General features: G+C 37.5%; 2 protein-coding genes and 1 long non-coding RNA gene across 3 annotated transcripts; all 3 read left to right on the top strand.

Annotated features, from left to right (window-relative positions):
* The first annotated feature begins 133 nt into the window (after nucleotides 1-133).
* On the top strand, nucleotides 134-1,530 carry LOC144074053 (uncharacterized). The gene is made up of 2 exons (XR_013300226.1): nucleotides 134-281; nucleotides 758-1,530. It is a non-coding gene; the product is annotated as an uncharacterized LOC144074053 (long non-coding RNA).
* A 270-nt stretch (nucleotides 1,531-1,800) lies between these two features.
* LOC144073918 (serine/threonine-protein phosphatase 2A 55 kDa regulatory subunit B alpha isoform-like) lies at nucleotides 1,801-7,059 on the top strand. Its single transcript, XM_077599862.1, has 10 exons — nucleotides 1,801-2,096; nucleotides 2,303-2,380; nucleotides 4,034-4,131; nucleotides 4,241-4,406; nucleotides 4,822-4,934; nucleotides 5,049-5,226; nucleotides 5,456-5,620; nucleotides 5,704-5,873; nucleotides 6,256-6,347; nucleotides 6,536-7,059. The coding sequence occupies exons 1-10, from the start codon at nucleotides 2,090-2,092 to the stop codon at nucleotides 6,813-6,815; spliced, it is 1,347 nt and encodes a 448-aa protein (XP_077455988.1). The 5' UTR covers nucleotides 1,801-2,089; the 3' UTR covers nucleotides 6,816-7,059.
* A 2,322-nt stretch (nucleotides 7,060-9,381) lies between these two features.
* Nucleotides 9,382-13,186, top strand: bnip3la (BCL2 interacting protein 3 like a). The gene is made up of 6 exons (XM_077599863.1): nucleotides 9,382-9,532; nucleotides 10,486-10,747; nucleotides 10,830-10,911; nucleotides 11,092-11,201; nucleotides 11,278-11,427; nucleotides 11,627-13,186. The coding sequence occupies exons 1-6, from the start codon at nucleotides 9,481-9,483 to the stop codon at nucleotides 11,673-11,675; spliced, it is 705 nt and encodes a 234-aa protein (XP_077455989.1). The 5' UTR covers nucleotides 9,382-9,480; the 3' UTR covers nucleotides 11,676-13,186.
* Nucleotides 13,187-13,313: the final 127 nt, after the last annotated feature.

The following is a 13,313-nucleotide window of genomic DNA, read 5'->3' as shown; positions in this document are numbered from 1 at the left end:
TCCATGTTTATTTGTTATTTCTAATGAGATTTATGTGTAAGATTTGCTTGACGAGTTTCATATAGAATGCTAGGGCGTGACTGTTGGAGGAGCAGGTGCACAGGAGACATAAGCACCATTAGGATCAATCCCAGTGGAGTAAGATCCTAGTGATCAGTTCTTGTCTTTGGCTCCTCCTTGACTGGGAGTTGAAAGGCTTGAGGCGGCACCCGTTAACTTCACAGCTAGAAGTGTTCCAGCCCACCCTGTTAACGGTGCAGTCCTGCTGTAGCAACATCAAGGTAGGACTTGTTTAAACGCTTTTATTTCCTAAAATATGTGATATTTGATTTGGATTATATTACATGATCTGTGGGTTTAACTGAATTATTTCTAATAGATATAACAAAAACAAACAATACATCGTTTTAAAGGAGCGTCCTATTCTAGGATACAATTAGTGATAGGATTTTTTTATTAAAAGATTACTCAAAAACTGGACTTTGCTGCAACTTCTAGTACTTTTCTCCTTGTTCCCTTTCCTTTTTAATGTGAATTCCCTATTCATACTTTTGAGAGTACAGATTTATGAGGGCTAAGCATGCGGAAAGGGCTGTTTTTTTGTGAATAAAGATCAATACTGAAACCTTTTAGTGCAATATGCAGATACATTATTTACCAACTGTCAACATAAGTGTGTCCTCTAATAGGATAGCTTTTATTTCTATATATTATTTAGTTTGTCATTGTTTTGAAATGTGCAAGTGTGTGTTTGCAGAATGGGACAAGACGGGAACCTGGGACACCTGACTTTGGCTGCCCCAAGGCAGAAAACACAGCAGGTGCATCTGGATTCTGAACCTTTGTTTATCCGCTTCTTGCGGACATTCAGAGAAGTCATCAAATTTGTCCTCTTCAGTTACACTGTTCTTTTCGGTGCCTTGCTTCTCGCCCGATGGACCACTTACTACATGGTGGGAAAGTAAAAAGCTTTGACTTGGACTAGATGTGGAGCTCTTTATTTAAATAGAAACTTGTCCATTGTGGATTATAAGTGCTCATTTTGGTAACACCTGAAATGGCAATGTACTTGTTAAACGCTTGAGCTAGCTGTGACTAATGTAATGTGTATCAATTCCCTTATTTAAACAGAACAACAGTGGAGGGAATATTTGAATAGCCACAAACTTTGCTGCTCGTGTGTTGCCGTGTGCATTCTTCAACCTGTACAATGCATTGCAAAGTGCTTCTTTTTCAATATCTAATACAAAATATGTTAACATATTGGATACACTGTTACTGATTGAAATCTGTAATCATATAAACAGGGAGATCCAAAATGTAGTGGATTTTTGTCTGCAAGAATACAGGACTATACTTCAGTTGCTTATACAATGTGATTGCTTCAGTGTTAAAATGTTGGAGATTTAGTCAATGTAAATTAAATATGAAAACTTGTATTTAAAAGAGCTGGCTATTTATGTAAAACTGACTTTGTTCAAATGAATAATTAAAGATAAAATGTATTAAAGGTTCCTATATAAAACTCAATTTATTACGGGTCTGTGCATTGCTACGTTTGATTTATTCACAATATGATCTCACACGGGCGGGGTTTAGTGTTTTATGTCATACAAAAGATAAGTTATTGCCATTTTCAAATAAGCTAAAAAGAAAAAATGCAAACAATAATGTGTTAAGTTTGTGAAATATATTGATCGTCACGTACAAACGAGTTTAGGACTACGAAAGGATTGTTTTGCATGCTCACTGTCACCGCTCTCCCGGTGTGACTCGTACAATAAGTGTCAACGCCACCCGCGCTGCGCCATTTTGAAAATGTACTTTGTGGGGAGAGGCAGGGACGAGGGAATTTCTTAAAGTAGAGTGCAAAGTCTAAACACCTGCGCTGTTAACAATTTTAACAAAACATTATTACTCAAAAAAACGGTTTGGCCACTGGCGTGTATGAGTCTTGGGGAAAAATATTTAAAAACATTGGCAGCACACTCAGTTTCATTCCTTCACATCTCACCATCCAGAAGCAACCAGTCCGCAGCAGTGCTTCAAAGACGCTTCAAAGACCCCCACTCTCTCGGGGTGGCTCACCATGGCAGGTAAAACTTGAGACAAACGGCGTGGCTGTGGCAATTGTTCCGTTAGTCAGTGAGGAAACGCAAGTTTGCAGTGTTTTTTTGTGTTAAACGTGCAGGGTTAGCTAGCATGCTAAGCAGATTCTAATGTAGTCAACGTTCCTCCCCTGCTTGATTTTCAAAGTTGCTCTTCGTGAGGTGTCTTGAAAAGGGGGTTCTATCTCCTGCAGGGGTCGGTGATGAGAGCGATGAGGTGCAATGGTGCTTTTCCCAAGTCAAAGGGGCGATAGATGACGATGTCGCAGAAGGTAAGACCAGATGATTTTGTTTTCATTGGCTCCAAGTGCGTGTTTTGAAAGCTTTCCTTCCATATCCATTTTAACACTATTATACTAGTACACTCGTGGACTATATTTGTGTATGTGCAAAATCATTTTCCCTCTGTATTATTTTGTTGTTTGTAGCCCTTAATTCGTTCACTGCCATTGACTGTTATAAAAATAATCCATTTGAGATGAAAGGATGTCATTAGGTGATTATGTTTTACTGCCATTCACGGCGATAGACGTCAAATCCACTTTGTTTTCCAGTTGAAATTGATTGGACGTCCGTCACTGCCCATTAGCGACCCAAAAGTTAATACCTAAAAATAAATTTTAAATAAAAAAAAAAAACCAGTTTTTCCCAATTCTCTGAATGTGACTTTATGTACCAAAACTTTGTTTTTTCCAAAGTGGCAATATTAAAATTTGTCAATTCTTAAGGTGCTCAGATTTATTTATTTATCACTTTTTTTGAGGGAATTGCATGCAGAATTACAATATATGAATATCTCAAATTGGACTTTTTCTGTTGCATGAGCTGGTCACATTTATTACAATATTGTCCACATCTCTTGCAGAATCTTGACATGATAAGCCTGCAGCTAAAAATAATTGTAATACTATTTACTGGATGCCAGCATGCCGTTAAATGGACGTGAGTTGGCTGACAGCTGTGGACTCTCAGAGCCTTCTCTTGTGATTCTCTTGCGCCTTTGGGACTGTCAGACCTCGGCTGCCATTTTGTTCCCATAATAGACAACTCCAGCTGTGTGAATTATTGGGAAAGGAGCAAAGAGCTGCATCCTGTCCTGAATACAACTTGCATTTAGTCTCTCATGTATTGTTTTCATTGCGCTTTTGGAGTCAGTTTGTTTGTTTGACTAATGCCTTGAATAGTAGAGTTTCATTCTTGAACTTGAGCTTGCAGTAAATACTCATCAAATTTGTTGTGTAAAGCTAACAGAACATTTTACTTAAATCAAGATTGAATTAATATTATGGTTCTACATCATTCTTTTTAAAATGACTTTTTTCAATGCAAAGTTGAGTGTTTTGCCATTCCTAATCTTCGAAATTAAAAGATTTTTTCTTACATTTTAGGTATTAATATGAGGGGCTTTTTTTTCCAGGAGTCGGTGAAAATTTTGACATTCATAGAAAATAATGATGACTTTAACTGGATCACAATAACAGTTGTTTTCTATTAATTAATTGTCTCTTATGTTTAAATGAGCTTGTCCGAAGAAGGCCTGTAGGAGGCACTTTGTGTTTTCCACACTCTTTGCCTTTGTTAAGAATAGTGTTGATAATAGTGCCAGGCTGTTAACAAGGATTGCTTGTTGGAGGACTGTATTGTACGGTTAGATGGGGAATGCTCGTTTGTGAGATCCCCATGCTTGCTTAATTTCAGTTCGACTTTTCACCAGACCCATGTAGCGTGTGAATGCATCCAGGTTTGTGTCACTGGTCTTTAGTATTTTGTCTTTTTACCCTTATTGATATTGGTGTCACAGCTCATTGATGACCAAAACACGCACATTTAAACTCTTCATATTGTGGTTGCATATTACTTTGGACAGAGATACAATGTTAAAAGAAGTGCGATAGGAAATACTAATAGCATTACTCTGTTGACAGCTGATATCATTTCCACTCTTGAATTCAACCACTGTGGGGAGTTGCTAGCCACTGGAGACAAAGGAGGTCGTGTAGTCATCTTTCAACAGGAGCCAGAGGTAATTTTATGTCGATTCATAGAAATTGGATTGTTAAGATCGGCACGTCTCAAATTATTTTTAGTCAAGTGTTGTTGGCCCTGATGTCCTCTTTGCTCTCTCGTTTTAGAGTAAGAATCAGCCTCAGTGTCGTGGAGAATACAATGTTTACAGCACTTTTCAGAGCCATGAGCCTGAGTTTGACTACCTGAAGAGCCTTGAAATTGAGGAGAAGATCAACAAGATTCGGTGGTTGCCCCAGAAGAATGCTGCTCACTTTCTTTTATCCACAAATGGCAAGTTGACAATAGTATGCTCTAGAGATTATACTTGCGTTCCAGAACTATGTCTAGCTAAAAAGGGCAATTACCCAACATGGAGTAATCCCGCTACTTTGCGGATTACATTCTGCGGATTGAGTCCAACATAAGGTTTTTAAAAAGTATTCATCAATAACTTGTGTGCACATGCACACAAATGCATAAATACCACTAAAATGCAAAAAGCAAGGGATCACTGCATTTTGAATTGGTCATAAATATAGTAATCATAATTTTCAAAAAGAGACAAAATAAGAAATCTAACTTCTAGAATTAAACACTTTTGAGTAAATCTGGTCCATTCGAATTGATATAATAAAACATTTACTGGCTTTGACTTGTTTTGAAAATGCAATATTAATTTCTAGTTCTCTTTTTCCCCCCTTCATAGATAAAACCATAAAGCTGTGGAAAATAAGTGAGCGAGACAAGAGACCTGAAGGTTACAATTTGAAAGAAGATGATGGCCGATACAGAGATCCAAATACTGTTACAACACTACGGGTGGATATATTCATATATTTTTTCTTTATCATTTTATTTTTTATTTTTGGCATGACATTGCAATGAAACATGATCAACTATGAAAATAAAGACTTATGTGAACTTACTGTCTAGGTGCCAATATTTCGACCCATGGATCTGATGGTGGAGGCCAGTCCGCGGAGAGTTTTTGCCAATGCTCACACCTACCACATCAATTCCATCTCAGTCAACAGCGATTGTGAAACCTACCTATCCTCGGATGACCTTCGCGTCAACCTTTGGCACTTGGAGATCACTGATCGCAGCTTCAGTATCCTTCCCCATGTCACCCCTCGCAGACAATCTCATTAGTGGATGCATCTTACAAGCAGATAATTGATCCCCTCCTTTCTATCGTGTGGGAGGGCTGTTGTCAGAGAAACTGTAATGAGGATTTAAGTCTGGGTGGAACGATGTAAATCAACCATCCTTGATCTTATAATGGAAAAACATTTCTGTTGCATCCCTTCCTGCTGTTGGCCTGAATGATTCCTACACAGATATTGTTGACATTAAGCCAGCTAACATGGAGGAATTGACTGAAGTCATCACAGCCTCGGAGTTTCATCCTAACCAATGCAATACGTTTGTGTACAGTAGCAGTAAAGGAGCCATCCGCTTGTGCGACATGAGGGCGTCTGCGCTATGTGACAACCATGCCAAATGTAAATAAATAGAGGTCATTAGTGGACAGAACCCAACTAAACTGTGTAATAACTTAAGCAAATTGTTCCTCCAATGCCCACAGTTTTTGAAGAGTCAGAGGATCCCAACAACCGTTCCTTCTTCTCAGAAATAACCTCATCCATCTCTGATGTGAAGTTCAGCCACAGTGGACGTTACATGATGACCCGTGACTACCTGACCATCAAAATCTGGGACCTCAACATGGAGACTCGTCCAATAGAGACTTATCAGGTATGGTACTGTCATTAAGCTCGTATCATATATTAAGTTTTAATTGGGGATGCCTTATAAAAGTAGCCGCTAGAAATGTGTGAAGGAAAATAGACTAAAAGTGCATGTTTGTTTTGTCTGAATGACTTTTGTCACAAAAATCGACAGAAACAGTAGGTTGTGACAAGCAGACTCCAGGCTAACCAGTGCGAAATCCCAATTGTTTATTTTATATATTTATGGAGAGTTTGCTTTACTTTTTATGCCTTTTTCATTGCATGGTACCATTTTTAAAAATGTTGTAATATGCAGCCTTATATCCTGTATTTTATTACATTTCTATGACTTGCTCATTTCCATACTTTTCTTAAAAGTAGCTCGTAATGATTTATCCTCTGTTCAGGTGCATGAATATCTCAGGAGCAAGTTGTGTTCACTCTATGAGAACGATTGCATCTTTGACAAGTTCGAGTGCTGTTGGAATGGGAACGACAGGTGAGCTCACAGTTTCAGTCTAATGTTTTTTTTAGTCTTTCCTAAAATGTTATTTCCTCAATTTTAAAGGTTGTTAAAGCTCTGTTTTGGGTTGATTATCTTTAATCTTGACGAAGCTGATTGCATTAGTGTCTGTTCCTTTTCTAGTCCCTATCCTAATGACGTCTCTGTCTCCCTCATTACTGCAGTGTGGTCATGACAGGTTCCTACAATAACTTCTTCAGGATGTTCGAGCGCGGATACAGGCAGGATGTGACATTTGAGGCATCAAGGGAGAACAGCAAGCCACAGTCTGTCCTGAGACCCCGCAAAGTAAGCTCAGGTGGGAAGCGCAAAAAGGATGAGATTAGTGTAGACAATTTGGACTTTAACAAGAAGATCCTCCACACTGCCTGGCATCCGCTGGACAATGTTATTGCTGTGGCCACTACCAATAATCTGTACATATTCCAGGACAAAATAAACTAGCATTTGATGATCTATTACACTGACACAACACTTGTCGGCCTCATAAAGAATGACTGATCGTCACAAGTACATATTTTCATGCGTCATACAAAATGAACCTGCGGAGACTTCATTGGGCTGATTATGTTCCAGACTTTGAGATTCAGGGTTTTATTTTCCATCCAGTAGAAACATTTTTTCTTGAAGCTACTGGTGACAACTTCACTTCATCCCAATTCAAAGGAAATATCTGTTAAAAAAACAACACACATTTTTCCTTTTTGTGTTAGTGCCATTACTTCTTGATAATGCGTTCTCTGTTGCTATAACATTTTATACTCATTTTAGCAAGAAAATGTCAAATTATAGACTCATTTGCACTGTTAAAAACTCTGCTGACACAAGTGGTTGACACTCCTTTATTTCCTTCTATATATATCAGTTGTCAAATTGCCAAATGCACCGGTTCTTCCTGAAAACTTGTTTATCATACCGAAGATAAGTGGGAGAAAATAGATGGGTAGTATTGTTAAAGAGTCCTGTTTGGAAATCCCCTGTTCAGGTTATCTCAGGTGCCTACATAGTCTTCATTTCCAGATACGTATTTAAATAGTGTCTACATATGAAGCTTATAAATAAGGAAATAGTGAGGAATTCTATTCTTGGATGAATATCATCATCATGTTTGGCTTTCGACATGGACAGAAAACATGCAGACATAAGGCAGGTATTGATGGTGGAGGAAAGGAATCATACCAAAGTATATCGTGCTTACTTACTCCTGTAATGTATAATTCTTGTTAATGCTCTGCTCAATGTTTGCAAATGACAAAACAAAAGGCTGATCATCGGCCATTGTGTTTTATTGAAAGCATAATAGTTTACTTTACCCCCAGATTGTTTTTTATATACATATATAAACTGTACCTCTGAAAGACAGTTACTACAGACGATTTATTTTTTTAAGAGTTGAGTCAATACTTAGTCTGATCACTGCTATTTAAAATTTTGCTTTCTGTCTGATGGCTGGTTGATTGTAGCAGAAAGGCTGCATGACAGTCAGTGATTGGTTTACCTGAGAAGGTAGTTGTTGGAAAGTTTCTACAATGTCAAAGAAGGGCATGCCATTTAAATATTTTCACTCGTTGGCTGATTGTCATCCCCCCAAAATCATTTAAAACATGACCAGTATCACGCCTAAAAGGGAGAAAGACATCTTCACCTTACTCCTTTAAAAGCCAGTCAAGTAACTTGCCTTATTTTCTTGAAAGGGTGTCTGTTGTATATGCTTTTCAAAATAATGTATATTATTGTTCAAGGGGGACTTTGTAAAACACTTGGTCAGTTAATGAATGTTTTATGCACATTCTGTAAGTACATGTACATTAAGGAATTACCTAAACTCATTTCTGCTATTGCTATACTGTCTGTGCTTCTGTCATTATTTTCCAAACAGGTTGAGGATTTCTTTTGTGCCATATTTTGTTAGTTTTTACATATCAAACTTAAAGAGCATTTATAAAATAAGGAAGTGCAATGTCATCAAAAAAAGGTGTTGATGTCACTTCCTCAGGGATTTGGAGTATCTTTCAGTAGCGGGGCATTTACTCAACAATTGCCTATGAAATAGTCAGAAAAATGTATGGAATCTTGCGGCCAGTTTGACAAATCTTGTTTTGGTGCTCTCAACAGTTTATCCTCCGGTTCTTTATAAAAAACAAAAACAAATGTGTTGTAATGCCTTTTGCTCTATCATTACTGCTGCTCTTAATACAAGATGTTAAAGGTTCAGCACTATTAGAGAATTTTTATTTAAGTCACGCATGCAGATTTGGGTAAAAAGACGATTTTGAAAATTTCTAGCAGTTTTTGTCATCTACCTTGTTTGAAAATATTTACAGCCATTTATTTTGTAAACTTAATTTTCTCCCATAGCATACAGGATATTTTCTAAATCACAAAACCTCAATTTGACCTGCCCCCTCCCCTGCTTTTGTAAGATTATAATAACCTGACAAATTCACTTTCAACATTTTAGATAGGAAACACTTGGGAAAAAGCCTCTGTTCCATGTTCAAAACATCAAGAAAACAGCTTTTCAGTACTAAATAAAGAATGCCTTACTAAAACGCCTATTAAATGTTATTGTGTGACTTATTATGAACATGAGCTTTCATTGGGGGGGATGTGTTTCTGACAGTAGAATCTTATACTCTAAAACCTGTTAAAATGCATTTTTATTTTTGGGATGTTAAAGTTGTTATTCCTCTCGGGATTCTTGAATAAAGTTGAAAAAAAATTGTGTCTGGGGTGGAAAATAGTTCATTTACATCTTTTTTAAATAAAGTAATAATAAATTGCCTGTTAGTGTAAAGGTCCCTGTTTTGTCAAAAACTATTATTTATTATATTTCCTTAGTCTATGACAGTTGCACCTACATTTTTCTTTTTTACATCCTAGTCCTACACAATTATGGGATGGGTGATCACATAAAGCCACGCGTCTTTGTCTGATTTTGTGTAGGCGTTATACATCACCATCACGTATTTTGACATTAAAAGGTAAGACGCCAATTAGTAGTTAAAACGCAATCTTTGTTATCTTGTCTCATCGTCTGGACTATGGACTGACTTCGCGCATGCGCACCTCCGGTCATGTTGACGAATGCTAAAACTGAGAAGTCAACATGTCCACCGCTGCTGCTCAACAAAACAATAACGAAGAACCAGGACTTAATGGTACGTAACATCGTGCGCGTTCATATTTCACACATAATTTAAAGCGCTATAAAGTTTTCTCTTGTTCGTAATGGTGCTCGAGTAATTTTGGTTAAAGTTGCATTGGCTAAAAACGTTTCCTCATCTTGGCAAGTCGTTGGTTGACGTGCAATGACGTTCCTGAGAGAGAGCCAATAGGATATCGCCATCTTTTCATTGATGGAAATTATAGCCAATCAAATTGTCGATTTCAAGTGGGGCGGACTCTTAACCAATAATGAAAACAACTTTGAGACAAAAAAGGACAACATTGTCTTGTTTTTGATTTAACGAGTTTCCGTGCAGTCATCAATATTGTTTTTTTCTTCTTTCGTTGTTTAAGAGCCTGCGTCTGCCTAATTTAAACATTAAACAGATTTTTAGACGTTTTTAGAGGAAACTTTTTTCTGCGTTGTTAATGCTAACTAAATTATTAAAGAATTTGACCCACAACAGATCCAAGGTTGTTTCACGTTTAATAAAATATTTTTTTATGGTATGAGCATCACACAGAATGTAAAACGGCGTCACGTCAGGGACTGTTACGCAACAGAAGCCTGCATTGTTGACATGATTATAAAAATAGAATCGGACATGCCCAGGCACATCGAATTAATATTGTTTTTTTTATTGGTGGTGCGCTTCGTTTTTCATAATTCAAATATGAATTGACGAAAGTGCGTTATTGATTTTTTTCGCATTTTGTTAGCAGTGAAGCTGGCTGTCATAGATTGCATAACGCCCTCCTGGTTAAAAAAATAAATAAATAAAGATCGCTCTTAGTAGGGCAGTGGCACAAATATGAACGCTATCACTGACGGCAGTTCAAATAATCTGAATCCAACGTGCCAACGTGGATCATGTGTCAGATTTTATGTTATCTAAAATGGATTAAATAATCTAAAATTACCTTTAACCTTTGTGTGTGATCCAAGGCTCTTGGGTGGAGTTGGAGTTAAATGGAAACACAGGAGCTCAGGGCGCACACACCCATTCGCAAGAATCAGCCGCTGCAGACCAAATAAATGCAAATGCTGGCATGAGTCAAACCTTGGAAGTGGTGTCTGAGATGGATGAAACCCTGATCGGAGGACTAGAACATGTGCCGTCATCCTCATCCATTCACAATGGAGACATGGAGAAGATCCTCCTGGATGCACAGCACGAGTCTAGCCCGAGTAATTCTTCATGTGACAGGTGGGGCTGAAACTAGTTAATAATCGTGTGTATTTGCCAATAGTGTAGAAACATGTGTATTAATCACAAAGTATCCACTTAGTCCTCACAGGCCACAAAGTCCCAACCAAGATGAGGGTCAGATCACTTTTGACGTGGACATGTCCAGTCCAAGAGATTGTGAGGTAACCATCAACACAATATTTGAAAATGAATACAATTGCTTTGTATTTTAGTTACAGGTTTTATTTGGATATCCTTTCCTTTTAATGGTGGTTGCGATACAGTAGCCAGCGTCAAGTGGGCTTGACTTTGCTTTTTATAATAACACAAATTACTGCTAACTTGTCCTCACTGCTATATAGTCAGAAGACGAAGAAGGCGCAGACAAAGACAGAGCGGATGATATCCTCATGAACAAAGAAGTAGACTGGGTTGCCGATTGGTCCAGCAGGCCAGAAAACATTCCACCCAAGTGAGAAGGCACTCAAGCTTGTTGTTCAAAATATTGACGGGGGCTTTTTCTTGATGTTCCAATCTTATCATTTCAGGGAATTTCACTTCAGGCACCCCAGGCGTGCAGTGTCCCTCAGTATGAGAAAGAGTGGAGTCATGAAGAAAGGCGGGGTATTCTCTGCTGAGTTCCTCAAAGTTTTCATCCCGTCGCTATTCATTTCGCACATCCTTGCTCTTGGAATCGGGTAAGAAGTTGAATGTTTTATGGCCATTGACATCCTGATTTATGTCATGGAATATTTTGAGACACTAGCATTAATACAAAACACAATAACACCAGCATGCTACATGAAGTGGTTGTCTTTGTGGGAAACATTCTTACATTATTCGACAGATTCATTTACTTTTCATGTCATTAATTTCTTAATTCTTTTGTTTTTGAAGAGTGTACATTGGTAAAAGACTCGTCACAGCCTCCGCCAGCTCTTACTGAGTAGAAAACAGTGCCTGGATGTCCTCCTGTCTTTCAAGCAAGCTGTTATCACGTCTTTCTCTGCAGTCATCGTGCACCCACATTTGCCCTGCCAATCCATGTTGATCGTGTCACATTGTAAGTGTATATACACATGTTGTAATGTGATTATTCCTTCTCAAAATGACACTAAGCACCCCAATTAACTGGTTTCCATCCAATACCAAACCCCGTTTAGGTGGATAAAATCCAGTCGTGTTGAAATATAAATGTTGGAAATGTTGGCATCGGGTTAGGGTCAGGCTGGGGTTTTGGTTGGGAATGAGTTTTGTGAAATTTCACTCCTTATTTTTGTTGTTTTGTCACCAGACTGTCTAGTCTTCTAGCTGATTCATTTTACTACTCTTTTGCTCGATAGCGTCTATGAACCAAAAATGTGCGCCATATCTTAAATATGAGAAGTACAGGTGACTGAAGGAACTTGTAACGCCTTAACGTTTTAAGCAGAACTTTAGAAGTGCAGTTGTCGATGGAAGCTAATAATGCTGGACAAGTCTTTTAAAAATAGAAGCTTGATCATTTTTACCATCAGTGTTGTTGTTACTTTTTTCTTTGTTATTTTTAGTTTAAAAACTTACACCTCGATTCTAACATGTTGCTAGCAGTTTTTGCTTTTTGTAGTATTTGACTATGTTATGATAGTGGAACTTGGGCTCAGCGGCAATTTACTAGACCATATGCTGCTTTTTATTTTATCTTTTGCCTTTATATATTGCTTTGTAATGCATATTGTGACAATGAGAGTGTCAAATTACTGCAATTGCACATTTTCCATGTGTTTTGCAAGTTCCCTAATATGTTTTGCTAAAAGCAGTTGTGAAGATACTTAAAACTGTGATCCTCGAAATTCCTTGATGTTGTATGAAGAATACATCATATTAATGCACAATATACACAGTACCTGTGTATATAATGTCAATGTTTTTTTGCTGACATCAGCTGTCAACCTTTGATGCAAACTTCACCATTGAAAATGTTTTCCAGAATTGTTTTCATCTAGATGTCACTTTCTATTATCATTGCCATTTTGATTTAACAGGCCTAAAATGTGAGGGGGGAAAATAAGTAGACAAGCATTTACTAGTTTAAGTGCATGTATTTTCTGTATATTGTTGTTTATAATGATACTTAAGAATAATGACTGGAGTAATGTCAGTATTTGAAAATTGATGACACTGTGGTGTAATGTAGAAACCCAAACCTTTCACTGTATTCTGGCTGCTGTGGTAAATTACGTTTTAAAACACTCAGTGTGGGTACCAATGCATCAAAAAACATAATAACTCCATTTTCAATATGCCTATGGGTTTCTGTACAGTGATTAGCAATATAACATAAGGTTCCATAATGGAATTGTAATCTTAAACATGCCTATTATCATTGACAGATTTCTGCACAGCTAGTAAACAAGTAATTGAGGACAATGGAAGCTCTGAACAGACCTTTTTCTGAATAAAGCAGACAACTGGTTACCAGGGAGTTTGTCCTTATTTATTAATAGTACATATACTACCTGCATAAAATGTATACATTTCACACCCTTATTAGAAATGCAGGCTTTTGTAATATTAAAAAAATACCAAGATAAAATCCCATTAT

Source organism: Stigmatopora argus, chromosome 5 (assembly GCF_051989625.1).
Source record: "Stigmatopora argus isolate UIUO_Sarg chromosome 5, RoL_Sarg_1.0, whole genome shotgun sequence".
Lineage (NCBI taxonomy): Eukaryota > Metazoa > Chordata > Actinopteri > Syngnathiformes > Syngnathidae > Stigmatopora > Stigmatopora argus.
This window is presented reverse-complemented; position numbering and strand designations above follow the sequence as displayed.

Bases quoted from the DNA above. Each gene is read 5' to 3' on its own strand.
- bnip3la (XM_077599863.1), top strand. From the start codon at position 9,481: ATGTCCACCGCTGCTGCTCAACAAAACAATAACGAAGAACCAGGACTT. The intron at 9,533-10,485 runs GTACGTAACATC...GTGTGATCCAAG, and splicing joins CGAAGAACCAGGACTTAATG to GCTCTTGGGTGGAGTTGGAG. The intron at 10,748-10,829 runs GTGGGGCTGAAA...GTATCCACTTAG, and splicing joins AGTAATTCTTCATGTGACAG to TCCTCACAGGCCACAAAGTC.
- LOC144073918 (XM_077599862.1), top strand. The intron at 4,132-4,240 runs GTAATTTTATGT...CTCTCGTTTTAG, and splicing joins TCTTTCAACAGGAGCCAGAG to AGTAAGAATCAGCCTCAGTG. The intron at 4,935-5,048 runs GTGGATATATTC...CTTACTGTCTAG, and splicing joins ATACTGTTACAACACTACGG to GTGCCAATATTTCGACCCAT.